We start from the raw sequence: 27,925 nt of genomic DNA, 5'->3' as shown, positions 1-27,925 counted from the left end.
ATATTGAGCCATCCATATCAGGGTATTGGTCCTAAGGAATAATGTCTAGTGCCGAAAAAGAGCAGTGTAGGTATTAGGAGAGGCCTCATTGACTAAGTCATGGCAGAAAGATCTGGTTGTTGTGATGGAATATAAGCTATGAATCAGCAATATAGTAATTGTTTAAAGGCTCCAACTTAATGGTAATGAGCTGTGTCACTAGAGGTGTAGCTTCAGGCATAGAGTATAATCTATATGCTATATATTCAGCATTAGTCTAGTTCTTATTGGAGTAGTTCAGTTTTGTCTCCACGGCTTAAAAGGAATGTTAAGAAACTTCATTCAGCGGCATTTATTGATCACTTACTCTGTACAAAGCGCTATACTAAGTGCTTGGAAGAATGCAGTATAACAGAGGTGGCAGACATGTTCTCTGGCCACAACAAGAGGGTCGAGAGAAAAACACCAGTGTTGATTAAATGAATGGAAATGAGTCCTGTGAGGAAAGTGAGACTTAGAAGGTTGTCTTTTTTTATTCCTTTTTTGTGAGAAGGGTATGAGCAGTTATTCTTCAATTCCTCAGAGGACCCAACAGGAGATAACATATTTACATTGCTTTGAAAAGAATTGTTAGACATACCGGGAATTAAACCCTGGAATTGGCTGCCCAAGGAGGCTCAGAAATCTCTTCTAGGTATATGTGTGCTCTGTGCAGTTTTAGATATTTGATTTGCTCAATACAGAGAATTGGTTGGCATGTCTTCTGATTCTCCAGCCTGATGCTCCTTTGATGGTTATTATTTACATATTCTCTCAGTTTCTCCAGTGTTTCAACTTCTTCAGTGCAAAAGCTATCTAGCTCCTGTTTCTTGCATTCCTCATACCCTTCCTTCCCGCCCAGACTATCTCCTTTAAACTCCCTCTAGTAGCAAACCAGCAGGCCCCATATTGTTTAGCACTCTCCTTGATGTCCACTGATTGAAATACCATATGGGGACCCTAGAAGACAGACAGATGGCAATAGAAAAAGACAGTCCCCCCACACCGCTTTTCTTTTCTCTTCCTCCTTCTCTCACTCCCCCTCCCACTTCTGTTTCTCTCATCTCCTTCCCCACAACGCACCCACACACATTCATTCATGCAGTTACAGATTTTCAATACTTTATTGAAAAAGGTACCCTCCATGGTGGAACCAACAGTAACAACTCCCACTACCACCACCAGCTATCTTTGCTGCTAGGTACATAATTTGCTACATAAAACTGTAGGGAAGTGGGGAATTGGTCAGTCAGAAGGTAGGGTAAAGGGTCAAAGAAGGAAAGCAAGAGATAGGGAAGATAGGGGTGTCAGTAGTAGGGAAAAGTAGGCAAAGTTACACCTATCACCCATGTACTGACTGTCCCATTTCCCAGGAGCATTAGTGGCAGCTGTGGGATGTTCTGTAACACTTTACTTTAGTCACTGATGTTTTTTCAATCAGTTTTTCATTGAGCCCATCATTGTGGGTAAGAATACCATTCATTGTGAGTGTGGCTGTGTGGCGAGTACATTTTTGTATCCTCCTTTTTCCTGGCCATGTTCTCCTCCTTCTCCCTGGCTGTCACTCTTGCTTTTCTCTGTCATAGACTTCTTAGTTGCTTTGATATCCTCGTAAAATACAGATCTTTGTCCTAGTAGTAAATGTTCTTTTATTAAAAGGATATTTTGAAATGAAGTGGTATTGCAGAGATACTTTTGCAGCAAAACGATGGATATTAGCTTGACTCGAATGAGAAAGTTTGACATTAGAAGTTACCTGTTGTCACATGGAATCAACAAAATCACAAAGATTTAGATTGCTCTACTTAACCCTTGAGTTAGTTGAGATATGTCTTTGCACTTGAATTTGCACCCTTTCTTCACCCTTCCTCAGCCCCAGAGCACTGATGTACACATTCATAATTTATTTATATCAGTGTCTGTCTCCCCCTCTAGACTGTAAGCTCATGGGCAGGAAATGTGTCTACAAACTCTGTTATATTGAACTCTCCCAAGCCCTTAATACAATGCTTTGCACACAGTAAGCGTTCAGTAAATACGAGTGATCGACTGATCTGTCACTGTCCTTGTTTTCCTACTCAGGTTCCGTTTAAGTCCTGCTGCTCGTAACATCCTGGAGAAACATGGACTTGATGCCAGCCAGAGCAGCCCCTCAGGGCCCCGGGGAATATTCACGAAAGAGTATGTTTGCACTTGCCAAATGCGTTTATCATGATCATCTGTTCCTTAAAACAAACCTGCCCAGAATATGCAATTGAAAAATACACAGTGAATTGTCAGAATTCATTAGTCTTTTGTATGTTTAATTACGTCTGACAGGATATAAGGATTATTGTACTAATAGGTCATGATTTTTTTCTAAACAGTAGTATTGTTCCCCAAAGAAGAACTCTATTTTAGTAACTGAACCGGATTTAGGGCATCGGAGCCAACTGGTAAAGATTACAGTGCAGAACAGTGACACTCTGTCATGGTGTTGTTTTGGGTTTGTATTAAGAACAGTGAAAGAGCCGTGTGACATTTTTGTTTCAGAAACACAGGAAATCATTTCTGTTGAATTGTCAGTAATTTCAAAATTGACCAGAGGATTCCTCCCACTTTCTGGTTCTCCCCTCACATTTTGGGGTCATTCAGAATTTCTGAAAGGGCAGTAAAATAATAGAATAACCTAGAGAAAAATGAAGTTGCATTTCATTTAGAAAATTTAAGTGTAGTTGATTTGCTCCAGATACTTAGCAATATGAAGAACTTGATATTGAAATGTGGAGGAAATCAAAAGGATTCTTTAGCTCTTCGTTGTCATATCAGCTATAAAAATATTCTATGTGGATGATTCAGGAGAGCACTAAAAGTGTGGTTCAAGTGATCTCCCTTGAGGAAAATGTTGGTTTTTACATATTCATAAGTAAGTAGTATTTATTGAGCATTTAATATGTACGGAGTACTGTACTAAGCACTTGGAATGTACAGTTTGACAACAGAGACAATCCCTGCCCAATAACGGGCTCACAGTCCAAACGACGGGCTCACATATGATCCTAATACTTTCCAAAATATTTTAAATTTGCCAGCTCAAGCCAGTTCATCTTAAAAGGTAAAAACTAACCCCCTAAAACAGTAATGGGAGTCTTGGAAGACTCTTTTTTATGGTATTTAAACATTTACTCTGTGCTTAAGCACTGAACTAAGTGCTGGGGTAGATAGATTGATGGTTGATGATTGATGATTGTTGATTGATGATTGATGGCTAATCGGTTGGAACGCAGTCCATATTCCTCATGGGGCTCACAGTATTAATCCCCATTTAACAGATGAGGTAACTAAGGCAAAGAGAAGTTAAGTGACTTGCCTAGGGTTAGGCAGCAGAATCAAGATTAGAACATAGGTCTTTGTGATCCCAGGCCTGTGCTGTATCCATTAGGTCACGCCGCTTCTCTTCTATTTGCTCTGGTTTAAATAAAATATTTCTCCTTGGTTTAAAGTAGGCAGATATATACACATAGAAAATTGCAGTCATATTGCAATCCAATAGGTATCCACTTGTTTTTTACTCTTTTGGGACAATCAGGTTTATTACCCTATTTTAAAGGGTCATTAATGTGATAACAAATGGCAAGAAAGTAAGGCATAGGGGAATTAACATCTTCATATTTGTGTAAAATTGAGCTAAATTGATGGTGTATCATTTGTAATGAAATGTTATCAGATAGCTTTATAATTATGTAAGCATAGCAGTAATTTATGGTGTGTAACTACTTCATAGCAGCTGAGAACCCTCTGGAATTCTGAGATATCTAATTAAAGTTCTTAGTCACCATGGAGATGTACCATTGATTTCATTAGGAAGGTAATTATTATAGCTTCAGAATGTCTTTTAAACTTGTTCTTCTTGTGCCTTTTAAACAAAAGGGATCAACTTGGTCATATTATTTTTAATATTTACTCTTTTGTTTATGTTATTTTAAAATGATAAATGGTTGTAAATATTGAAGCACTCTAGTATTATATACTGTTTAAATAGTGTTTAAACATATGCTATGTCAGTGTCATTTTGCTTTGTTTTGGAAGAACTGTAAGGTGTTTCCTTGATCCCTTAATATCTAGCAAACAAAATAAATGCTGTATTCTATAGCCAATTCAAGCTTCATACCAAGTACTCATATTATCTCTTCTAGTCAGTCATGAGGCAATCAAACACTTTCTTACTCATTCCGTATTCCCACTCTCATCTCTGTCCTGCCTACTTAATTTGTAACAGAAAGAAACATTCATGACAGGTCCCAAACATTTTTAGGAAGAGTAGTGTAACTTCTATCCTTTATGAATATCTTTAGATGATGACCTTCAAAAAGCTTATTTTAATAGTATTTATTCAGTTAATGCATATGCAATTTTGTTTGAAGAGCAATTGTTTGGGATACATTTTGGGAGAAATTTCTAAACCATTTGGGACAAATTGAATTCTGAAAGCAGGAGAAGCAGCGTGGGTCTAGTGGAACGAGCAAAGGCCTGGGAATCAGAGGATCAGAGTTCTATTCCTGTCTCTGCCTCCTGTCTGCTATGTGACCTTGGGCAACTCACATAACTTCTCTGTGCCTCAGTTACCTCACCTGTAAAAAAAAAAAAAAAAACAAGAGGGGGAAGGGGGAATTAGGATTCTGAGCCCCATGAGGGACATGGACTGTTCCAACCTGATTATCTTGTATCTACCCCAGTACTTAATACAGTATGTACCACATAGTAATTGTGTAACAAATACCACTGAAAGAATTTGAAGAAATTCTGATTTGATTTACTGTTATATCTCTTATGACAGTGTGGTTCACGATGAAGCATTCAAAATTGATTTTTTTTTAATATAAAATAATTATTGATGCTCGTAGATCTCCAGGATGTCATTTGTTTCCACTCTGAATATATTTCCATCTCTCTGCCCATCTGTATTTAAAATTGAGATTAATCCAGTTTCATGCTTTTTCTATTTTGCACAGAATTAAATTACATGAAATAGCCGTGATTTAGGTGAAAAAATTTACAGAACATGGCATGTTTTAATATGTAGTCATCAATAGAAGTTTGCTAAAGCCAGTGATTCTAACAGCCAGAATAGAGTTCTTATTTGCCTGTTTAATGATTGAGAGCTTTACCCATTAAACCTTTTACAACTCTTAAGTCTTTACACTCTATTTCATCTTTTTTACTTAGAAGGTAAAACAAAATAGCGTGTTTCTCAAGAATATCAATTGGGGTGGATACAAGCAAATCAGGTTAAATGCAGTCCCTGTCCTGCATGGGGCTCACAGTCTTAGTCCCCACTTTACAGATGAGGTAACTGAGGCAGAGGGAAGTGAAGTGACATGCCCAATGTCACACAGCAGACAAGTGGCAGAGCCTGGATTGGAATTCTTGACCCTCTGATCACCCGTGGTCAAAGGAAACTGAAAAACCTAGCTAACTCACTTGGGTAGGCCTAGTTGGTCTCTAAATTGATGCATCGTGCGTCATTCAGCTGATTTCAAAATAATATTGCAATCAGTTTGTAGTGGAAAACTTATGTTAAATTTAAAATATGGTTGGAATTTAAATGTATTTTAAAATGATGGATTTTTAAAAATTGAGATAAATTACTCTGGGCTTTTTGTGCATTGTAAGAATATCAGATTGAGTTATTTGGCATGTTATAGTGTAATGCATATAGGTTTTGAGATGCAAAGAAATTCCATTTTTTTAGTGATAAGGCAGATCTGTAATGTTTCTTTTCAGTCTACTTAGTAGTCTAGTCGATGTTTACTTATGCTGATATACTGATTAAAACTCTGGATTTTTGCCAATAAACTGACTTGATTTGCTGTATAATACCACCACTGTGGACGAGTGTGATAAATCTGTCAGTTTCTGAATATTTTAGTGATTTCCTGACTGCACATAGACTAGATCCTACCCATCCACAGTTCTTTTATTTAATAAATTATCCATCAAATGACTTGATAAAACTAAACTTCTTTCTCTTTGAGTTTAGTCCAAGTAAATTTGGATTTTAGTTTGGTAAAACACCGTTTATTTTGTAAGCAATGAGGCCCTAGGACCAGAAAAGCGGTGTGGTCTAGTGGGTAGAACATGGGCCTGGGAGTCAGAAGAAGAATTCTAATCCTGACTCTGACACTTATCTGCTATGTGACCTTGGGTAAATCACTTAACTTTTCTATGTCTCAGTTACCTCATCTGTAAAATGGGAATTAAGACTATGAGCCCCATGTGGGACATGATTGATAGAGAAGCAGCGTGGCTCTGTGGAAAGAGCCCGGACTTGGGAGTCAGAGGTCACGGGTTCTAATCCCGGATCCGCCGCTTGTCAGCTGAGTGACTTTGGACAAGTCACTTAACTTCTCTGGGCCTCAGTTACCCAATCTGTAAAATGAGGATTAAGACTGTGAGCCCCAAGAGTGACAACCTGATCACCTTGTATCCTCCCCAGTGCTTAGAACAGTGCTTTGCACATAGTAAGCGCTTAACAAATGCCATCATTATTATGATTAGCAGGTTACTACTCCAGTCTTAGTACAGTGCCTTGCATGTAATAAGTGGTTAACAAATGCCATAAAAAAAGCAAACAAAAAAACCTGGCAGGATAAAGTACTTTGAATTCTCATTGTATCCCTACTTACCTTCCTACTTACTCATTCTTTTTTCCTGGTTTACATGTTTTTGCTTTTTTTAGGTGACTGTCTCCCTCACTAGGTTGTAGGCACCTTGAGGCAGAAGTCATATTTACTAATTCTATTGTATTTTCCTGAGCACTTAGTACAGTATTTGGTATGCAGTAAGGGCTCAATATAATGTTTAGATTGATTTTTACCATTAACTTGTTCTCAATCTAATCTTGGATTTTATTTTTTCATAGGTAAAGAATTAATTTTTACCTTTCAAATTTTCTGTTCTAAATTAACATTTTCATCCTTTTTCTTGTTTTTTAATTCCATCTCATTTCCAGAGATGCTCTTAAACTCTTGCAATTGAAGGAGTCTGGGAAAATTCCCGAATTGAAAGCTTCTCCTGCACCCCCACAAGTAACTGCAGCAACTTTGGCCTCTCCAGCAGCTGAGTCAGTACCATATCTAAGACCAATGGTTCCTCCTGTTTCAACTCCAGGAAAGCCAAATGCATTGGTGATGCCTTTTTTCAAACACTTGATTTAACTTGATAAAATATATTTCCTGGTTCATTTTGGGGGTTAGAGTGTCTTACAAAGTAAATTGTCACATTAATATTTTGGGGTAGGTTGAAGTTTCCTTAACTCAGTCTATTTTTAATAGCCAGAAATTCACATAATTAAAAAATTATATTAAATGGTGATTATTAACCGTACCTCCTACCCACCTCATGATGGTCTCAGATTAGGAGCTGAATAATTTCCTGCAATACTCTTACTTTATATAATCACTTTGTGGTGTAATTATTTTCCTATTAAGCTTTGGAAATGTTTGATATTCTCATCACAGAATGTATGCTGTCAGGTGTTTCTTTTCTGATCGTTTCCCTTCCTCATCTCAGTAATTACACAAACAAATCTTCAGATTTTTCCCCTGTGAATATGTTTTGTTTTTCAGTCAGTGGATTAGGAGTAGAATTGATTTGAGGGTAAATCAAAGGCTGTTTTAAAGGAGAAATAGCGATCAACACCGTAGAGAAAGGAATCTCGGTGGTGGGGAAAGGAACTAGAAAGATACTGTAGTGCCAGTTTCATTCAAAATCCTAAATTTGAACATGCTTAGTTTTGAAACAGTTCATTTTTATACATAAAGTTGGATTTTTCTGAATACAAACTGTTATGTCCTGTTCTATTCATTGAAGAACTGAATGTCATATCTCAGCTACCAACTCTGGGTGCATCTTTTAGTTTCTGGATAAATCAGATAAATCTTCAAGGATTGTAAAAAATAAATTCAACAATCAGAGGTTTTGTGATGAAAAGTGGAGACAGGCATTCAGAAATGCTTTCATTTCTATACATAAAAGCATAGTGGAGGTGAAGAAAAAGGTAGTGCAGGCTTGAGTTAAATCAAGACTTATTAAATACTAATGTGACCACATGATCCTGCTAAGTAGTTGTGAAAATAATGTTTCAAGGGAAAAAATTCCAATGTTCTTCATCCTTAAGAAGATAATGTGAATGCAGTGCTGTGAAATTATGAGGCTAAGATGTTATATAAACATAGTGAACACCATTGTGTTCAATTTTATCACCATTTGCCCCATAGAAACCTTAGTTTGTTGTACTTACACACCTTTCAAAATCTTAATTCCTAATGGTTAAAGGTTTTTTTTTTTATTTTGAGTGTTCTTCATTGTAGCTGTAAGTTTTGGTGCATGTCACAATTCAAAAGTATCCGTATTTTATGGTAAGGACAGGAGCCCAGTTATGAAATGTTATTGTCTTTTACCACCCATGGTTTAATAAACAGATTGTCATTTCTTTTCAGGGAACATTTACTGAAATCCCTGCCAGCAACATTAGGAGAGTTATTGCCAAGCGGTTAACTGAATCTAAAAGTACTGTTCCTCATGCGTATGCTACTACTGATTGTGACCTTGAAGCTATCTTAAAAATAAGGCAAGATCTGGTCAAAGGTTAGTAAAGGTGACTATGGATAATGAAGTGCAAAGACTAACCTCCCATATATGGCCATTACTTGCCAAAAGTAGACTATGTCTCACCTAAAGCATTTTAAGTTTATTAATTGTAGTTTTTTATTCTCTGCTGTTTACAGTTAATTCTGCCATTGCATGTGTTTTCATTTGGCATTTTGGATAGACTCACATTGTGGAATTAAGAAGGGTTTATCAGACAACACAGTAGGGGCACAGTAAATATTGATGATAGTGGGGAAGAAGAATTGAATGAGATTTTCAGATTGAGGTGCCAGTGCTTCACATGGACTCCTTGAGTTCTGTAATTCTGAGGAAATTCTAGTCATTTGTGGGGATGAGAAAAGTAGCAATTGTAGCATTTATTGAACGCCCACTTGGCGCAGTGCATTGTACTAAGTATTTGCTAAGAACAGAATAAAATGACACGTCTTGCTCACAGGGAGTTTACACTCTATTTGGCAAAACAAACATAAATATATATATACACACACACACACACACACACACACACACATATGTTTGCACAGGGGCATTAAGTGGTAGTAGTAATATATATTAAGCACTTACTATGTGTCGAATATTGTATTAAATGCTGGAATATAATACATGGGTAGGAATTAGACACGGTCCATGTCCTTTGAGGGGGCTCCCAATCAAAAATAAAAGAAGGTCAACTTCTTTACAACTGGCTTAGTCAAAGGCATTCTTTCCTAATCAAATGAGAAATCGATTTTTGAATGCATCTCATTTCCACACTACCATTTTTAATCTCATGGATTGATTCTGAAATGTTTTACTGTATTAGTTTTCTGTTGTGATTTGAACAAAGGTGAATGCTGTTCCCCAAACCTATAATTTCTCCTGGTCTCTAATAATTAACATCAGACCAGCAACAATTATTTAAATGTTTTCATCACTCTTTTTAAGGACATTTTGTTTTGGGATAGGAATCTGCAATTCTCCACATTTGCGTTGGTTTTCAAAAGGTGCAGCTGCCTCTCGGGGTCATGCCAGCAGTCTTTTGACCATCGTCTCTTTCACTCAGGAAGCAGTAGCAGTTCGGGCCACTTTTGAGTATCAAGTGATGCCGTGGATTGAGTAATCCAGTTTACTCTCAGAATGGCAAAAAAATAAAATAAGCCCATTCGATTAGGGCTTTTTAATTTCCCATAGCTAATTCTGCCCATTGTATCTGATCTTGGGCAAATCAAAATCTCTAGGTCTCAGTGCCCTCTTTTGAAAGGTCATACTTCATTTATTTCACAAATGAATTATGATTGTGATCGTTTTCAAAAGCATCTTAAACATTTGATATTTTAAATTGAAAGAACAGTTCTACTTTTGCAGAAGTTTTAACTAACTAGAAAAATTTACAGGAAAAATTGAGAGAAAAATGCACACAGTAGTTTGAAGCTTTCACACTCCCATTTGTATGTGATCTGAACAACATCCTGCCAACAAGAACTAGAATTTGCAATTTAGTTGTCTCTGGGAAAAGTTGCCTTGCTTTGTGGTATACTATAATCTTTCTGCAGCTGTGTGGAAATTGGTGTCTGGACTGTAAATGCTAGTCTTCCTTGCATACCCAGAACATTCTAATTCAGAGCTTCAAAAAACTTTTTACTTAGCAGTATTTCACACTCCAGATGCTGGTGCCTGAAGCAAAGGAGTTGGTTTTTTTTTCTGAAATCTTGAGAAGTACTACGGAGCTAAATTTACTGTCGTACATCCAACCGGAAGGTCTAACCAAAGTGATTTGACATGATTTGCTTTGGATAAAGTTTTGATGGTTCATTATTAATTCAGCTCTGAATAAAGATTTAGGGAAACATTTGGAAAGTTAATTTATTGAAAGTCTTGGGCCATATTCACACTTCTTACATGATGAGCTCCAGGTGGACCATTAAGTCTCAGTCATAACTGTAAATTAGAATCTAAAATCTAAGCAGCACTTCTGTCCATGTAATTGTATTCATGAAGTCATTTACCATGCTCATCCAGTTGTCTCATGAAAGACTTCCCAGCAGGCCCTTCCAAATTTATTTTATTTATTCATTTTTCTAATTTTCAAGTTTTTTGCTTAGAATCTCTCTCAACTCTCAATCTAAAATAGTTTATCTAAATAAACAGATTAGTCTGATTTTTATACTGCTCTTACTCTTGAAATTGACACTGAAACTATTTGACTTTCTGCTGGCCTGCCTGACATTGATTCATTCATTCAGTCATATTTATTGAGCACTTACTGTGTGGAGAACACTGTACTAAGCACTTGGGAGAGTACAGTTTAACAACAGACACATTCCTGCCCACAGTGAGTTCACAGTCTAGAGGGGAGACGTGCATTAATATAAAAAAAAGTACATCTCTTCCTCCTGGGCAAGACTCTATTCCTGTTTGGTGACATTTGAGTTTCACTGTCCTTGTTCTGAGGTGGCCAGTTTCTTGAAGGATTGTGCTTTCTTTGGTGATTGTCAGTGCTTATATCCCACCTGAACAGAGCCATTTGAAGGTCACAGAAGGATTCCATTCTCAGCTTTTGTTTAAGGTGACCTGGTAAAGGAGAATGTCATTTTTGTGTGTGTGTGTGTGTGTGTGTGTGTATTATACTTGCATACCATTTCCTGACATGGGCTTGGCTGCTGCTCCAGGTTAGGCAGGGGCAGTGGTCAGCCAAACAGACTTTAAACTTGCCTTCAAGAGCTTCCCATTCAGGTGCCTGCTGCCTCCACACAAACAGGGCAGCTACCTGAGCCAGGGAATAGCCCAGAACTGCAGCCTCACAGGCTTATAACTGGCCCTGGGGTTCTGACCCGCACCATGGTCCTAGTGGATCCCCCAGGTTGCCAGGCTCTCTGGGTGAGAGCTAGGGTGGCAGGGACCAGTAGTGGGGATGAGGTGCAGGAAAGGATGGGTTGCCATTATGTTGCTCTCCTTTTCCCCTTCTCCCCCCTCTTAGCCTTCTTCATTATCTTCCTCCTCCTCCATCCTTTTTTCTCCTCTTCGTCTTCTCTCCCTCTCCTGTCTAGCTCCCTCCCCTTCCAGTTACCTTTCCTTACTTAAGCTCCTTCCCCTCCATTTAGCTTCTTTTTTCTCCCTCTTTTCTTTCCCTGAATTTTCAAAGCCCCATTCCCTTGAAGCATCACCCCAATACTTCACATGTTTTCACCTCCACTCAAAATCACAAGTTGGCACCCTTGCCCCCAGGCATTGGTGAAAGTGAAAAGAGACTAAGGGCTTTCAGTTGAGGACCCATGCAGCAAAATTGGTTCATAATATCTCATGACCTATAGATAAGGGAGAAACTCTTTTCTACTTATAAAGTTTATGTGGGAAGGTTTAGCTGGTATAATTTGGTATTGAGTATTTTCTCCCTAGCCTATTTTTTTCCTGTTATAATGCAAATGAACTAATTGGTGAATGAGACAAGAGCAGAGTATATTGATTATGTTATATGTATGAAACCAGGGTAACAGATAAATGAACTATGGCTAGAAGTCTGTTTAAAAACTGTCTATATATTTTCTGATAGTCACATCAGAAGAATCTGCATTGTTTGGAAGCCACCAGTCACCTTATCTGTGTACTGGAGCAGCAGCCTGAAGCCTCAGATATTTCATTTTATCTCCTCCAGAAATCTTTAGCATGCCTTGGAATTGTTGCTACTTTAGGTGTAAAGTTGCAGCCGATTGTCTGTATCTTGCCACATAGCACTGGTTATGCGTAAGGTAACAGTCTCTTCCCACAAGCTCTTTTAACAAGTGTAATTCAATGTAGCCATTTTCCCCCACACTCTTTCTACATAATTGGAGGGGGCCCCTGTGAACCACTGGGGGGACCTCAACATGGCAGGCTAGAGACCCAGCGTGGCTGCCCTAACAGCAGTTTGTTCCATTCCTCTTTCCCTTCTGCTTCTTCATAACTGCTTCTGGCATATCAAGGAGGCATCCTTACCCTGTTTCTCAATTAGGATCAGGAAATTACTGAGTGCTGCATGTGTTTATAAGTAAATACACATTTGTTTTACCATCACTGGGGGAAATTGACTAAAAAGGGTCGTGTGCTATGGACCCTTGTACTAATATCCCAGCTAACATTGCTTTACTTCTGGCATTATTCTGCATCTTGTTTGATTTGACACATCATAATCAAATTTAGAGTCTCCTCTAGTCTGCAATGATCTGGATTCTGAGGATACAGTTTAAATTGTGCTAATAAGAAGTATTGGATTTTCCTTTTCAGTGATTGCAGCTGTTATGCTTTTTTCAAATCCCATATGTGATATGCTTTCAAAGAATAACTGTTGTATTAAGTATTATGCTATTTTTGTATGGTTTATACACTGGAACTGAGAGTTTGCCCACTCTACATCTCACCTTTCAGGAGTCCTACTGCTAATGAAGAAACCTTTATTGACTAAGAAATTTTAAAGCTTTTCATATCAGCCTGCCAGTTTCATATTTGTCATATTTCTCTTTCAGAAAACATTAAAGTGTCAGTAAATGACTTTATTATCAAGGCAATAGCTGTAACCCTCAAGGTATGTAACAGAAATTTTGAAGTGCTTGGTACTAATAATAATGATAATCGCTTAACTTTTTATAACCCTCAACAGTGGTGAACCTTTTGAACTTGAGGTTTATTTGCAGTTGTTTTTTGTCTGGATTCTGACTTAAAACCTCCAAAGCTCTCTTCCTAAATAAGGACTATAATCCAAGTTTCCATTCTTGAAATTTCTTCAAGTGCTTTGTGGTTTTGATGTGATATGGAAGTAAAAGAGTTAAAATAGACTTTGTCTTGCTTTGTCAGTAATTTTTGTCCTTACATGATTGGAGAGTATATGTATTTTTACCTTTGAAGAATAAAGGACATCTGTGGCAGCATCCCTTTTTGTTCATTTAGTATAGTCATCCATCATGTAGATACCTGAATTCTCATTTTAAGAACAACTGTTTTCTGAAGGCATTTCATGGGTAGATTGCTTTTATGGGTTCTGTCCCTGTAGTGAATGGAGGAAAAGGCACTGATCTTTTATTATCAGAGTTTGCATGAGAAAGTTACTGTATTTTGGCAGTGCAAGTTACGGCAATATTCTTATTTGTTCAAAGTGCATTTGTTTCCCGGAGCTGATTGGAAATGCGTTACAATGCTGACCAAACTCTGGAAAGTTCATTTCTGACTTTTGGGGGAAAATTTGAAAAATTTTTCCTTAAGAATTCACCTGTTCCGGTATTATATTTCACTGTTTCATATAGTCTCAGTAGAAAAATGTGATTCCTGTTTAAACTAGTTGACAGGACAGAAATACATAAGTTTTCGAAAACTGAATTTGTTAGTCATCTAGCCTATATTTAGTATCTTATTTGCTTCTGCTTTCTCCTTTGTTTCTTTTATTTTTTTAAGTATAATTGCGGTCTATTACTAGGGTAAATTAAAGAAGAATTTCTAAGAAGTCCTCCTCCCCACCCCCCGGCTTGATAGTCATCAAATAATTGTGTCCATGTTTCGTTTAGCTTACAGCAATTGTTGTATGATAGCCAAAGCTTGCTCCTTAAGAATAATCTCCCTATTAGCTAATTGATAATACCCTTATAAATGAACAATTTTCTTAAATTGGTTATAGTCTCTTCAGCTCATTAGAACTGAGTCGAAAGCTTTCAGTAGAGCTTTCCAGGATCCTGCTAGTTGGTGGCTGAAAGACAAACTATTTAATCTATGTAAAGCATATAGTCTATGCTTGGCAAAAAAGGCAGCTGAACATGTGGCTGTTTGCTTAGTTCTTCATTGTACTTATTCAAGTTACTTTAATGTAGACAATGTTTGCACCCTAATGAATAGAAAAAGTGAGTTAGAATTCAGGTCCATTTCACATGCTATTGCTCTTTTGCCCGTTTCTTAGAGATATTGATTAGAAATGTGCAATTATCTGTATTGCTAGTGCCTGAATCACCAGTCTGTTATGCACACATCTGCACAAAATATTAAATCAGAAACCTGAGAAATCAGCATAGTGAGCAAAACAGAGATATCAAAATTGCTTCAGATCGCCTCTGGCTTGGTTTCAGGTATGACTACAGAGATTTTTTTTTTTTGAGCATCATCTTTAGTTTTTGTCCGTTTTGATTTTGTGAAGCAGCATGGCCTAGTGGATAGAGCACAGGCCTGGGAGTCAGAAGATCATGGGTTCTAATCCTGGCTCTGCCACTTGTCTTCTGTGTGACCTTGGGCAAGTCAGTCTACTTCTGTAAGCCTCAGTTCCCTCATCTGTAAAATGGGGATTAAGACTGAGCCCCATGTGGGACATGGACACTGTCCAGTTTGATTAGTTTATATATACCCAGTGTTTAGTACAGTACCTGGCACATAGTAAGCACTAAACAAATACCTTTGAAAAAAAAGGTAGGGAGATAGAAGATGTCCCATTACTTTTCTAGCCAGTTCAGTTACCTTTCTGTGCACCTTCTCCTAGGAGACGCTGGAATGGCCTTCCCCACTGGCACATTTTGGGGAGCAGCCGGAAATAAGTCCTAAGTGGTGAGGAAAGCTGGGACCCAGCCTGAATGGTCCTACCCTAGTCCCAGTCCATGTACAGCACCTAACTGGATCCAAATTGAGCCCTAGCCAAACTGAAATCGGATCTGTGCGTGCTTTCAGGGAATGTTATTGTTTATATGCAGTGCCACGTCATCTGCCTCCTAAAATGTGCTTCTTTACCCCTACCTCTCCCCTGCCACTCCCAGCCCCTTCCCCTCCAGTGAGGGTGTAAAGGGAGCGGGAAGTCCACCTGCTGTGAAGTGGGCTAGGCTTTATGGCAGGGAGGATCTGGTATTTGTTAAACACTTACTATGTGCAGAGTACTGTTCTAAGTGCTGGGGTAGATACAGGGTAATCAGGTTGTCCCACGTGAGGCTCACAGTTAATCTCCATTTTACAGATGAGGTAACTGAGGCACAGAGAAGTTAAGTGACCTGCCCACAGTCACACAGCTGACAAGTGGCTGAGCTGGGATTTGAACCAATGACCTCTGACTCCCAAGCCCGGGCTCTTTCCACTGAGCCACGCTGCTGAAATAGCATGGGTTTAGGAGTCAGAGGTCATGGGTTCTAATCTCAGCTCCGCCACCTGTCAGCTGTGTGACTTTGGGCAAGTCACTTGACTTCTCTGTGCCTCAGTTACCTCATCTATAAAATGGGGATTAAAAGTGTGAATCCCACGTGGGACAACCTGATTAAACTGTATCTACCCCAGTGCTTCAAACAGTGCTTGGCACATAGTAAGCACTTAACGAATACCATAATTATTATTATTGTTATTACATGCATTTTGTGTGGGGATGAGGGTACTGGGAGGAGGCTTGCTAGCCTAAGGGGTAACCTGGGTCACATCCCTTAGTAGTGGCACAGTCCTCACATTTTCAGCTGTCATCCATCACTTTCCACAAAGTTGTTCACTTTTTTTTCTAATCCAGTGCATCAAGCACAAACTAAAAGTTAATCCATCCTTCTTAGAGGTGGAGAAGTCTTTAAAAACATTGGCATTGGTTACGGAAAAGCTGAGGTGACAAAAAAAAGAAAATAATTCTGGATTAGGATTTAATGTTTGAATCATTCTGGTGGGATTCACATCTTCAAACATGCGATGTTGAACTTCCAGCTTTGTTGTTTTTATTTTCAAAATAAAAGAAGAACGATTGTATATGATCTTGCAATGCAAATCTAAGACCTACATTATTATAACTGCCAATATGAATGTTAATTGTTTTTATTTAAATAGCACCAACAGGTTTTGTTAAAGAATTTGAAACAAAAAATGGGTTTTTAGATCTTTCCCTTTTCAAGCTGACTTTTTCAACTTCAGTCTTTAAGGATGAAAAGGAGAAAGCCCCATTTCATCTTTTTTATGTACCCTGAGTATTTGGACATTGTAAAATTGCTGCAATATTAATTAATCAATCAGTTGTATTTATTGAGCACTGATGTGCAGAGCACTGTACTAAGCACTTGGGAAAGAACAGTACAACAGAGCTGACACTTTCCCTGTCCAAAATGAGCTTACAGTCTAGAGGGTAGGCAGACACAAATATAACTAAATCATTTGCAATATATAATTTAAAGTTATATATAAAAGTACTGTGGGGTTAAGGAAGAGGCGAAAATATCTAATGCCCAAAGTTCACAGATCCAAGTACACAGATGTTGCAGAAGGGAGAGGGAGCCGTGGAAAAGAGGGCTTAATCGGGGAAGGTATTACAGCTATAATAGGGTTGCATATTTTAGGATGAAGTAGACTTGAAATGTAATATGGTGGCATCCTCTTTAGCATTGGACCTTGTATTATATAAACTGTTCCTGCTGGTTAACAGTTCATAAATCTCCCTGCAGATCAAAGAGTGCCCCAGAAAACCAAGCATGGAACTTTGGGTCCTACTCTTGCTTGTACTCCACTTCTATAAAAGCTTTTGTTTTCAAAAGTGGTTATATGTACGAAAAGGGATGCTCCCAGGCTTGGTATAGAGTTTCTCTCCCTTTTCTGTGCAAAACTGGCAAGACACTGTAATGCGTTCCCTCGATGTCACCTCGGTGGAGCAACACTCTCAGAGCGTATTCCTAGTGGTAATAGCATTTTCTTCTGTGCGGAGAACTGCCTGAGGCACTTCTTTTCTCCATCAATGTGTAATTTAAAGGAGTGATGGGATCGGGAAACCTGTAAGAAACTTCTTTATTTTTGCCTTACTAGTGTTTACCTGGGCTGCTATTTCCTCCATCCCAGAGGACTATGTTTACAGTCACAGGTTTTATTTTAAGTGCCATGTTGTTATGAAGCTATGAAAAAGATTCACATCTTTTGAAAATGCAAATATCTGCTTCTGTTTCACCGCTGCTTTTAGGTCGGGCTGGATTGGCATTATCTTGTTTTGACTTGTATACCTTTCAAGAATACCTGTATGGGATCACAAAAAGGAGATGCTTTCTTGGACACATTTAACTACTTACCCTAAGGCTTTTATCTTTTATTTCATTCTGTATTTCTATTATTTTGTCTTTTCTATTGTGTCTGTTGCCAAACCCTTCTCCACCTCATTTATAGATTGTGAGCCCCAGGAGGGCTATGAACCATGTGTAATGCTCACCTGTGTGGTTTTTAATACAATACTCTGTACCTAGGAAGCACAAGAAGCAGGCTGGCATAGTGGATAGAGCACAGGCCGGGAATCAGAAGGTCATGGATTCTAATCCCGGCTCCACCACTTGTTTGCCATGTGGCCTTGGGCAAGTCACTTTACTTCTCTGTGCCTCAGTTACCCCGTCTGGAAAATGGGGATTGAAACTGTGAGCCCCACGTGGGACAGGGACTATGTCCAACCCAATTTGCTTGTATCCACCCCAGTGGTTAGTACAGTGCCTGGCACATAGTAAACAGTTAACAAATACCATAATAATAATAATAATAATAAATACACACTATTACTACTACTACTAAAGCTCCAAGTGCTTAATATAATTTTAGATCACTTTGGTCTCAGCAGGGCCTCACCTTCTTTTGTCAGGCGTGTGAAAATTCACCTTTGTTCCAAGAGAAGCTTCTCTTGAGACCAAACAGTTCACTTTTTTTTTTTTTTTGCTCTTGCTCCTGGCTGTTCCTAAAACAGATGTGATCTTCAGACTAAAACTGTAGTCTCTTCCTCAGTTAATTACCTTTGTAAAATGCAGGGGGGTGTGTTATTTTTCTGTTTTTCCAGCAATTGGTTGCATCGAAGCTGCTTTAACAGATGTCCTTCTGCTTCTCTCTTCTAGCAAATGCCAGATGTGAACGTGAGCTGGGATGGAAAAGGCCCGAAGCAGCTGCCCTCCGTCGACATCTCTATTGCAGTGGCAACAGATAAAGGTCTCATTACACCAATCATTAGAGATGCTGCCACTAAGGGAATTCAAGAAATTGCTGTCTCTGCCAAGGTATGTTTCAGATCAACAGTAATGTAAGACTATCCGGCAACTTTCTCTTACCTAAAGCTGAGGTACAATCTAGACAAAGGGTGATTTTTAAAGTAAATGCAGCTTGACAGTCGAGTGAGTGCATGGCAGAAGCACGGGTTGCCACATAGTGCTTTTTTGGCATGGAACATCCTGCAGATAAATATCCGAGTGACGGGCTAGATAAGCAAAGCCCATCATTTAATTTGAGCAGAGTCCGGAAGGGACTCCGAAAAGTCCATCTTCTTATTTTCGGCCACACCACTTAGAAGCCAAACAAAAGAGGCAATATTCTGCCACCTTTTAACGACCTTCAGAGAAAGCCTCACGAAGCCCATTTCATGAGTATAGTAACGAGAAGCAGTGTAGCTTAATAGATAGAGCACGGGCCTGCGAGTCGGAAGGACCTGGGTTCTGATCCCGGCTTTGCCATGTGTCTGCTGTGTGACCTTGGGCACTGTGTCCAACCTGATGAGCTTGTATCTACCCCAGTGCCTGGCATATAGTAAACGCTTAATAAATACCATTCTTGTCTTATGCTGTCGAGTCATCTCCTAATCATAGCGATGCCATGGACACATCTCCCAGATCTGCAATCGTTCTGGTAGTGTATCCGTAGAGTTTTCTTGGTTAAAATATGGAAGTGGTTTACCATTGCCGCCTTCCACGTGGTAAATTTGAGTCTCCAGCCTCGACTCTTTCCCATGCCGCTGCTGCCCAGCCCAGGTGAGTTTTGACTTGTAACAGATTGCCTTCCACGCGCTAGCCACTGCCCAAGCTAGGAATGGAATGGATATGCCTCTGCTTGACTCTCTCTTCCATAGTTGAGACTGGTAGAGTCCTGGAAACTCTCCAGGTGTGGCTCTGAAAGGGGAACAAATACCATTGAAAAAACCCCAAACCCCCACCCCCACATCCTTCCCTGGTGAAAATGTGTCCCTTATATCGTGCTTCAGACGCTCATGTTACAACTGGAGAATATTTCCTCTTATTTGGACCTTGCTGAAGGTAAAGGACAGCTGGTTGCCATCCTTTTGAATGTTAGATGTTGTCAGGAGTGTAAACTTGGCACGAACTTTTGTCAGAAGATGACAAAAACCCCCACTAATCTTAACTTGAGTAAATCTCTTTCTGAGGAGAAGGAAAACAAAAAAAAAAATGTTGTCAATCTCTCATCACAACCATTAAAAATCTAAAAGTCATTTAAGAGACCAATTTTAAAATTCCACATAGCATCCCCATGATTTGGTGGCCTGACATTATTCTTTTATTTCTAATTTTTTATAATTTTTATTTTTATGCTTAAAAAACACAGACCTGGAAGAATTCAGTAAACTGCCAAAGACAGCATTTCTTTTTGGCATTTGTTAAATGCTTACTATGTGCCAGGCACTGTTCTAAACACTGGGGTAGTTACAAGGTAATTAGGTTGGACACAGCCCATGGCCCACTTGGGGCTCACAGTTTTACTCCTGATTTTGCAGGTGGGGTAACTAAAGCACGGAGAAGTTAAGAGACTTGTCCAAGGTCACACAGCAGGCAACTGGAAGAGGCAGCAATAGAACCCAGGTCCTTCTGACCCAGGTCCTGTGCTCTATCTACTAGGTCACGCTGCTGCTATGATTTCTGAAATATTGGCCTTTATTTTTGGAGAACTGAAGTTCTCGGCATCCTTTTTTTTAAAAAAGAATGAAATCGTTAAGCGCTTACTAATATATTAAGCACTGTTCTAAGGGTGGGACAGATAGAAGTTATTCATTCATTCGTTTGTATTTACTGAGTGTTTACTGTGTGCAGAGCACTGTACTAAGCGCTTGGAAAGTACAATTTGGCAACAAATAGAAACAATCAAGTTAATCATGCCGGATACTGTTCTGGTTCCATATGGGGCTCACGGTCCAGGTAGGAGGGAGAAAATGCTAGAATATAAAGCAGACGGGTCCTGCGTTCAGATGTCATTAATTTGCGGCTTTGTGGACGTCTCCATCTCTTCCCGATTATGTTTGCACTTTTAGGAGAGGCAGCACCCTCCTTGGGCCCTCCCTGGTCCCTTCTTGGCTTCCCAAGGATGCTTTGGCAAAAATAGGCAAGACAACAGGGCCAGGCTGGTGCGTGAACAAGCATGTGAGTGGGGACATGTGCACTTGTCTTGATGTGCCAATGATTAAATTAGGGATTGGCAAAGACAGGATTAGAGTACCTGCTCTCTGACCTGCAGTGATCCAGATGGGCAGAGCAAGAGAACTCTTCAAGCACTTACAATATGCAGAGCACTGTACTAAGTGCTTGGAAGGATACATTGCAACGGAATTAGCAGACACGTTCCCTGCCCTTGGTTGCTAAAATCTTTGAAAGGTGTTATGCCAGGGCTCCCAGGTCTGGCTGGTTTACTCCCTGTGAATCAGGGTGGGTGAGGTGATCACCATCCTTCCTCCTCCTCCTCCATTCCCACCCCAGGGGTGAACAGTTGGGGTTCAGTTGCCTGCATGTTCCTGGATCCCTCTCTTCTGCAACAACTAAGGGGTAGAACACTGTATTTGAAGACTGGGACAGTGTTACTTGTACAAATGCCTTCAGCAGATTTGGTCTTTTACTGTCCCATTTCCCTGAATGATTTTGTCCTTCTGTTTATTGAAACTCAGCATCTAGCTGTTTTAATACTTCATCTAAGCTATGGGAATGGGAAAAGTCAAGTTAATACAGCAGTTGCTAAATGATTTGGCACATACATATTTGAATATCCTTGCCAATAATCATTTTGTTTACAGAATCATAAAAGTGCTTGCCTACTTTAAGAGTGAATGTGAAACTATTCAATTAAAAAATTATCACATCTTTTCTTAGGCCGTTAAAGTACCTTTCAAGTCTTTGGCCAATAAATATCACTGGAGCCTTTGCAAGTAGTACCCACCATGCTGTTTGCACATCCACATTCCAAGGGAAGTGAGTGGGGATTGGAATTTCTAGAACCACAAGATTTACTAGGAGATAGCCTGGACTCATTTCCCGGAATTCAGGTTGTGGGGCCATCAGCAAACATGGCTCTGACCAAACTTGGCACCTGGGTATAGTGTACAGTGTACTGTGCATAATAAGTGCTTAATGCATATCATTATTATTATTATTTATCATCTTAAACTTACTCTTTACTTCTCACTGCCTCTTAAAAATAAATTTTGAACATCTGTTACCCCTCCTAGCCCAGTAGAGTGTGTTTCTTTCATCAAGAAATGATGTCATTGATCTTTTTTAAAAAAAATGCCATGTTAAATCTCTTTGCTGGAGGCAAGGCATAGAATAGTGGAGCTGGGAGGGGAATCTCAAGAGGTCACCTGGTTCAGCCTCCTGACTCCAAGCAGAAGAATGCGTAAACGATCCAGGACAGATGGCTGGTTGCCTGTTCCTGATTTTAAAGATGTCCCAGAATGGGGGCTTCTCAGCTGCTCCAGTGTTGATATATACCCCCACTTAAGGCATTTTTCCTTATACCCAACTAAATTTTCCTGCAATTTAAAAGCTCTCGTACAGTCCATTGTGGTCATTGAGAACTGGTCTGATAGTCCACCTAAAAACCCCGACATATGCTTTCCAGGAAGCCTTCCCAGATTAATCCCCACCTCACTGGACAGGACATCCTATTAATCACCCTGATTACTCAGGTGTAAATCTGCTTATTTAGTGTATGTATTGACTCATTTTTGTTCACTACTGCTTTCACTAGTTGAATCTGTCTTTCTGCTTTGGTTTCTTTTGTATCTTTATGATTTGTATTCATCTGTCTTTTCCTGCTCCTCGAGGAAAGGGATTATTTCTTCGCTATTTCTTGTAAATTCCTAAGTGTCTCCTCTGCATCCAGTACATGCTTATTAAATAGAGAAGCACTGTGGCCGAGTGGATAGCTAAAGCAGGCCTGAGAGTCAGAAGGGCCTGGGTTCTATTCCCAGCTCTGCCATTTGTCTGCCGTGTGACCCTTCACTTCTCTTTGCCTCAGTTATCTCATCTGTAAAGTGGAGATTGACAGTGACCCTCATGTGGGACATGAACTGTGACCAACCTGATTAGATTTCATCTACTCCAGCACTTAATTCAGTGCCTGGCACATAGCAAGCATTAACAAATGCCGTAAAAAATACAGTTGTTGAAGTCATGGTCAATGATTTATCAACAAATTGCCTATTTAAGGAAAGAGACATTTGCAGATTGCTTTCTCTTTGCTCCTTAGATTCTGGGGGCTAGCACAGATCAAAGTCCATCTCCTTTCATCATCATCATCATCATCATCAGTATAATTAGCCATTCCATTGTTATTTCAAATCCAAATCCTTTTTAATCACTGCTCACATCTGTGATAGTTTGAGTTGGTGGTAAAATCCTACTTTTTTTGTCTAAGGAAATTAAAACAATCTGTAGCTTATTGTTCATTAGCTACCATCTGTGATTGTTATACTAAAAATTAATCTTTATTCTAGTCTGGCTTTTATTCATGTTCTGTAAGATAATTTTGTTCATTAGAGACTCTGGTTATTTTGAATATATTCCAGCCATTTATATTATTGTTACTTTCCCCCAGTAGCCTTGCTTGACCTATAACCAAATATTTCTGTGTTAAGTCATGAGCAGAAAACCTGAACGCCCTTGCTTTTGTGTTATTACAAATAAAGGAAAACCAGCCTGTGTGCTTCTTTTTTAATCCAAAGATGATGAAATTTTGATAGTGTTTCTCTGGGAGAGATTGTCTCTGTCCCTCACCTCACCCCAAACTGGTGAGGCAGAGTTACAAAGCTAAGTAGGGTCAGCTAAAATTTTAGCAATGAGTTTGCTTCAAAAAAAACCACCATAATTGGGGACTAGAAGCTCACTAAAATGTTGCGCTCATTAAAATGGCTAATGGTCTTCAGTCATTCTAGTATTTGAAAAATTAGTATTAAAAATGCCTGGAATTTTAAATATCAGTAGGAAGAGAAAGAGGAAACATGAGGAAAATTTAAGTAAGGGCACAACTGGGAAAGAGCAGGCTCAGTTAACAAAAATGTTTGAATTTATATGGCAAAATCTTCCAATTGGCAGGAATAATCTTCTACAATATTGATTGATTGAATATCTTGGGTGTTCATTTTTCTATTTTCATTTTCTTAGGCTCTGGCAAAGAAAGCAAGAGATGGAAAATTGTTACCAGAAGAATATCAAGGAGGATCTTTTAGGTAAAATAGAAAATCCTAATTCCCAGTAGAATAAGAGATTTTAACAATCTGACTTGTTCTATAAAATACAGGTTTTCTTCATTTCATTTTATTTTTACCCCAGAAAGTTCATCCTCTTTTACATTTACCCTTTAAGATAATAGAAACCTTAAGGAGAAAACCTCTCCAAGGCCATTATCAGTATTTTCATATCAAAGAACCTTTGAGAACATCAGAAAGCAATGTTCAAGTGCACTGAATTGGTTGTTCCCCTTGGTGGAATCAGTTCATTTAAAAATAACCATGCACATTGCCAAAAGGATAAATGTATTTACATATTCAAATTAAGACTGTGCGTGTTTAAAAGAGAGGTTTTGATAACTCAGTCGTTTTTATTTGCTTTTTAGTATTTCCAACTTGGGAATGTTTGGCATCAGCGAATTTAGAGCAGTAATAAACCCTCCTCAGGCCTGCATTTTGGCTGTGGGAAGCTCTCGACCAGAACTCAGACTTACCCAAGATGAAGAAGGAAATGCCAAACTGCAGCAACAGCAGCGTATGACGGTCTCCATGGCGAGTGATTGCCGAGTGGTAGATGACGAACTGGCTTCAAAGTTTCTTGAAAACTTTAAGGCGAACCTAGAGAATCCTATCCGGCTTGCCTTGTTATAAAATGATTTAAAATGGAATGGGTCTTTGCCTCAGACCCATTCTTTAGTAACAACCATTGTACAGGTTTAGTAACAACCATTGTACAGGTTGTTACTAAAAAGTTATCATCTAGAAGAAAATAACTTAAATGCTTAGTGGAAGATGGAGAAATAAAGTATTTAATTTATTTGTGTTTATTTGGGGAGAAATGTTTCTGACCCATCTTTTGACCATGTTCAACTTTTAAAAATAAATATATTTTAAAGCTAAAGGGGTTTAAATGCTAATCAAAGGAAGGAGGATATTTATATACTCAAATTCCATGCTAACCAATCAAGTAGTGAAAGGGTTATTCTTCATCTATATGTACTTCAGATTAGAAAATGATTATAAAATGTGAAGATAGATGAGAACATTTCAAGTATAGAAATCTGAATTTCTCATGATGAATATTGGGTTAAAATTGAATGTGATATCCATTGACTGAAGTTAAGCTGTGTTTTTCAAGAATGATTCCAGCAATGTATTTGAACCACAGCATTGAAAATGAGTAGCAAAATGTTCTGACACCCATTTTGAAAGCTGGATTTCATTGTGAGGGATTATGGAGACACCTAAGGTCTGTATGTTTATGTTATTACGGTGAGGGGAGTCCAGACTCTTTCTGCTCATAATATTGTTCCACTGTGAACTTGCAGAAGCAAGATGCATAGGAATGGATTAACAATTAATACCATTAATACTTGAGGTGGACAGTTACAGAAAAAGAAAATAATTAATGATAACATAATGCTGACAACACTTATTTAAATCAATGTTCCACATAAGTTCTCCTTCCTAAAAGTATTTAAAAGCTACTCTTAATTTCAAGTAAAATGTTTTCCCATGCATTTTAATTTTTCTTGATTTTCCAGAGTAGACTGTAAACTTGGCATGGGCAGGGAACGTTTCTATTAATTCTGTCATATTGTACTCTCCCAAGTGCTTAGTACAGTGCTCTGCACATAGTAAACGGTCAGTAAAGGTGACTGATTGGTAGAGTATAAGCAGCACAAGTGTGATAAATGTGTCTTAAAAAGTATAGACGGTAGTTCGAAATAATCAGAAAATTATCTTGTAATAAAATGGAACCTGCGTCAGAAATAAAATTAGAATTCCTTGGGTGACTTTTATGAAATGTAATACCTTGTAATTCTAGTATTTATGGAATATCTGCCAAGAAGAGAGAGTTATAAAATAGGGCAAATAGCCAGGTGGTAAAATTTGATTTGTGTTATTCTTGAGTACTCAGTACAACTCCTCATTTAGTCCAATCTGTAGTCAAGATCAGCATTCAAGTACAGATCACTTCTTAGGCAAAACTATCTCATGATTATAGGAATTCCCTGATAACTCCAAGATGCATAAATGAGAACGGGGTGAAATGGAAATGTAATTCAGTTAGAAATACAACCATAAAGAAACAGTATACGACATTGTGAACTATTTAACTTCTACATTGCAGGATACTATTATAATGGGAACTCCCAGATGTTACCTAAAACACACTGCAATCCATTGGTCTGATTTTCAGTTTAAATTTTGAACTTCAAATATGAAAGCATTAGTCAAACATTCTTAAGAGTTGAAAATTTTAAACCGCTAGAATAAACTAATACCACTCCTAAATGCAAGGGTCTTATTTCACAAGTTAAGCGCTTAGTATAGTACTCTGCACACAGTAAGCACTCAGTAAATACCGTTGATGATGATGATGATGAGATGAAGTTGTGACTTTCAAGGTCAGTCTAAATGAAGCCATTTGCTTTTGAGCTATGTCCAAACGATATGACATTAGAATTCCATAAGTCCTGAAGCACTGAACTGGAGAGTAGGAATTTCTAAATTTAGTGCTTCAATTTCTCATCTGTGACAAAGGAATAATGAATAATGCCTTGCCTACCTCACAGGATTGTTATGAGGATGGATAGCTGATGGAAGTATTAGCCAAGAAGAGCAGCTTACAAGGAAGGTGCTATATTAATTACTGGTAATGATATTCTTTCTTAGCATAACTTTTTATGTAGTTTGGCCTACCTCTGAATTTGATTTCTTATTCAAATTTGGATCAAGATGTGAGCATCTCTAGTTTTGTGGGTCCACATACTTTGTCATCTTTCTGTTTTTATGGTATCTGTACAAAGATGTCATCTGCAAATATAAATAAAGTTACTGACTGTTACCTGGATCCTCTAGACTATAAGCTCTTCGTGGGCAGGGAGCCTGTCTACCAACTCTGTTATATTGTACTCTCCCAAGCCCTTAATAAAATGTACTGCACACAGTAAGCATTCACTAAATAAGATTGATTGATTTTGTCTTTGATAATACTAATTAGGGAAGGAACCCACTCACCTATCTAGCTTTTAATCTATGTACTAAGAGAGGAGTATTGTAAAGGTTGTTGAACTGTGTATTACATATTTTCTCTTTAAAGCCACACTATCAGACCTCCTTTATGGTATCCTTGTTATTGGTAGCTATCTACAAAGTGAATATAAAAAAATACAAAATGATACGAGTTAAACACTCTAGCATAATTTGGTAATAAAAATCAAGTTGTAAAGAGTTCTCTAACATGAAAAGCAAACATTTTATTTTCAACTGATACTTTAATTTCTTCTAGACCAAAGTGTTCCACTCCTAACTACAAATTCAGCTTCCTAATAAAAGTATTGTCATATTCAAATCTTTCTGTGGTGAATATTTTTTAATCAATTGTGAGTTACCTTGGATTTAGCTTTGCAGTTCCAATCAAGTTCTTAAGATTGAGTACCCAAAATGAACCCAGTATCCATGCATCCTATTGGAAGATAGGGCTATGAGGTAATATTCTGTATTAATGAGCTCTGTAATATCTAGAAGTGAAAAGAAATATGGTATTTGGATTCTAGGCTCATAAAACCTATCCTCATTACACATTGCAGCACAGTGAATTTCTGCTTAGCTGAGGCAAAGAAATGGAAGAGCAAGAGGGTTGCAGATTAGAATTAACTAGTAATGGAAACACTCATTTACTTGAAAATATGGGATTCTGATTTGGTACATACATTGTGTCATTTATTTTTAAGTTTTCAACCTTTAAGCTTCTGAAGTAATCTTTTACATAAAATAGTTTTAATCAATCATTCAAAGGTATTTACTGAGTACTTATTGTGTGCAGTGCACTATAAAAGTGCTTGTGAGAGTACAGTAGAGTTGGTAAACACATTCCCTTCTAACAAGGTGCTCAGGATCAAAATAGGGAGACAGACATTAAAATAAATTTTAGGGATATATGCATAAGTGCTCTGGGGCTGAGGGTGGGGTGAATATCAAATGCTTAAAGGGTACAGATCCAAGTGCAGAACCAACACAGAAGTGAGAGGGAGTAGAGGAAAAGATAGCGTAATCGGAGAAGAAATAAGTAAATATTTT

General features: G+C 38.4%; 1 protein-coding gene across 1 annotated transcript in view; it reads left to right on the top strand.

Moving 5' to 3' along the window:
* PDHX (pyruvate dehydrogenase complex component X) overlaps positions 1–27,197 on the top strand; it is a 67,468-nt gene extending 40,271 nt beyond the window's left edge. Inside the window, exons 5-11 of the mRNA XM_029060086.2 lie at positions 2,101–2,199; positions 7,010–7,184; positions 8,499–8,646; positions 13,149–13,207; positions 18,462–18,620; positions 23,775–23,839; positions 24,226–27,197. Coding sequence (XP_028915919.1) covers positions 2,101–2,199; positions 7,010–7,184; positions 8,499–8,646; positions 13,149–13,207; positions 18,462–18,620; positions 23,775–23,839; positions 24,226–24,490 — 970 coding nt within the window. The 3' untranslated portion in view covers positions 24,491–27,197. The remainder of the gene's footprint in view (positions 1–2,100; positions 2,200–7,009; positions 7,185–8,498; positions 8,647–13,148; positions 13,208–18,461; positions 18,621–23,774; positions 23,840–24,225) is intronic.
* Positions 27,198–27,925: the final 728 nt, after the last annotated feature.

Source organism: Ornithorhynchus anatinus, chromosome 3 (assembly GCF_004115215.2).
Source record: "Ornithorhynchus anatinus isolate Pmale09 chromosome 3, mOrnAna1.pri.v4, whole genome shotgun sequence".
Lineage (NCBI taxonomy): Eukaryota > Metazoa > Chordata > Mammalia > Monotremata > Ornithorhynchidae > Ornithorhynchus > Ornithorhynchus anatinus.
This window is presented reverse-complemented; position numbering and strand designations above follow the sequence as displayed.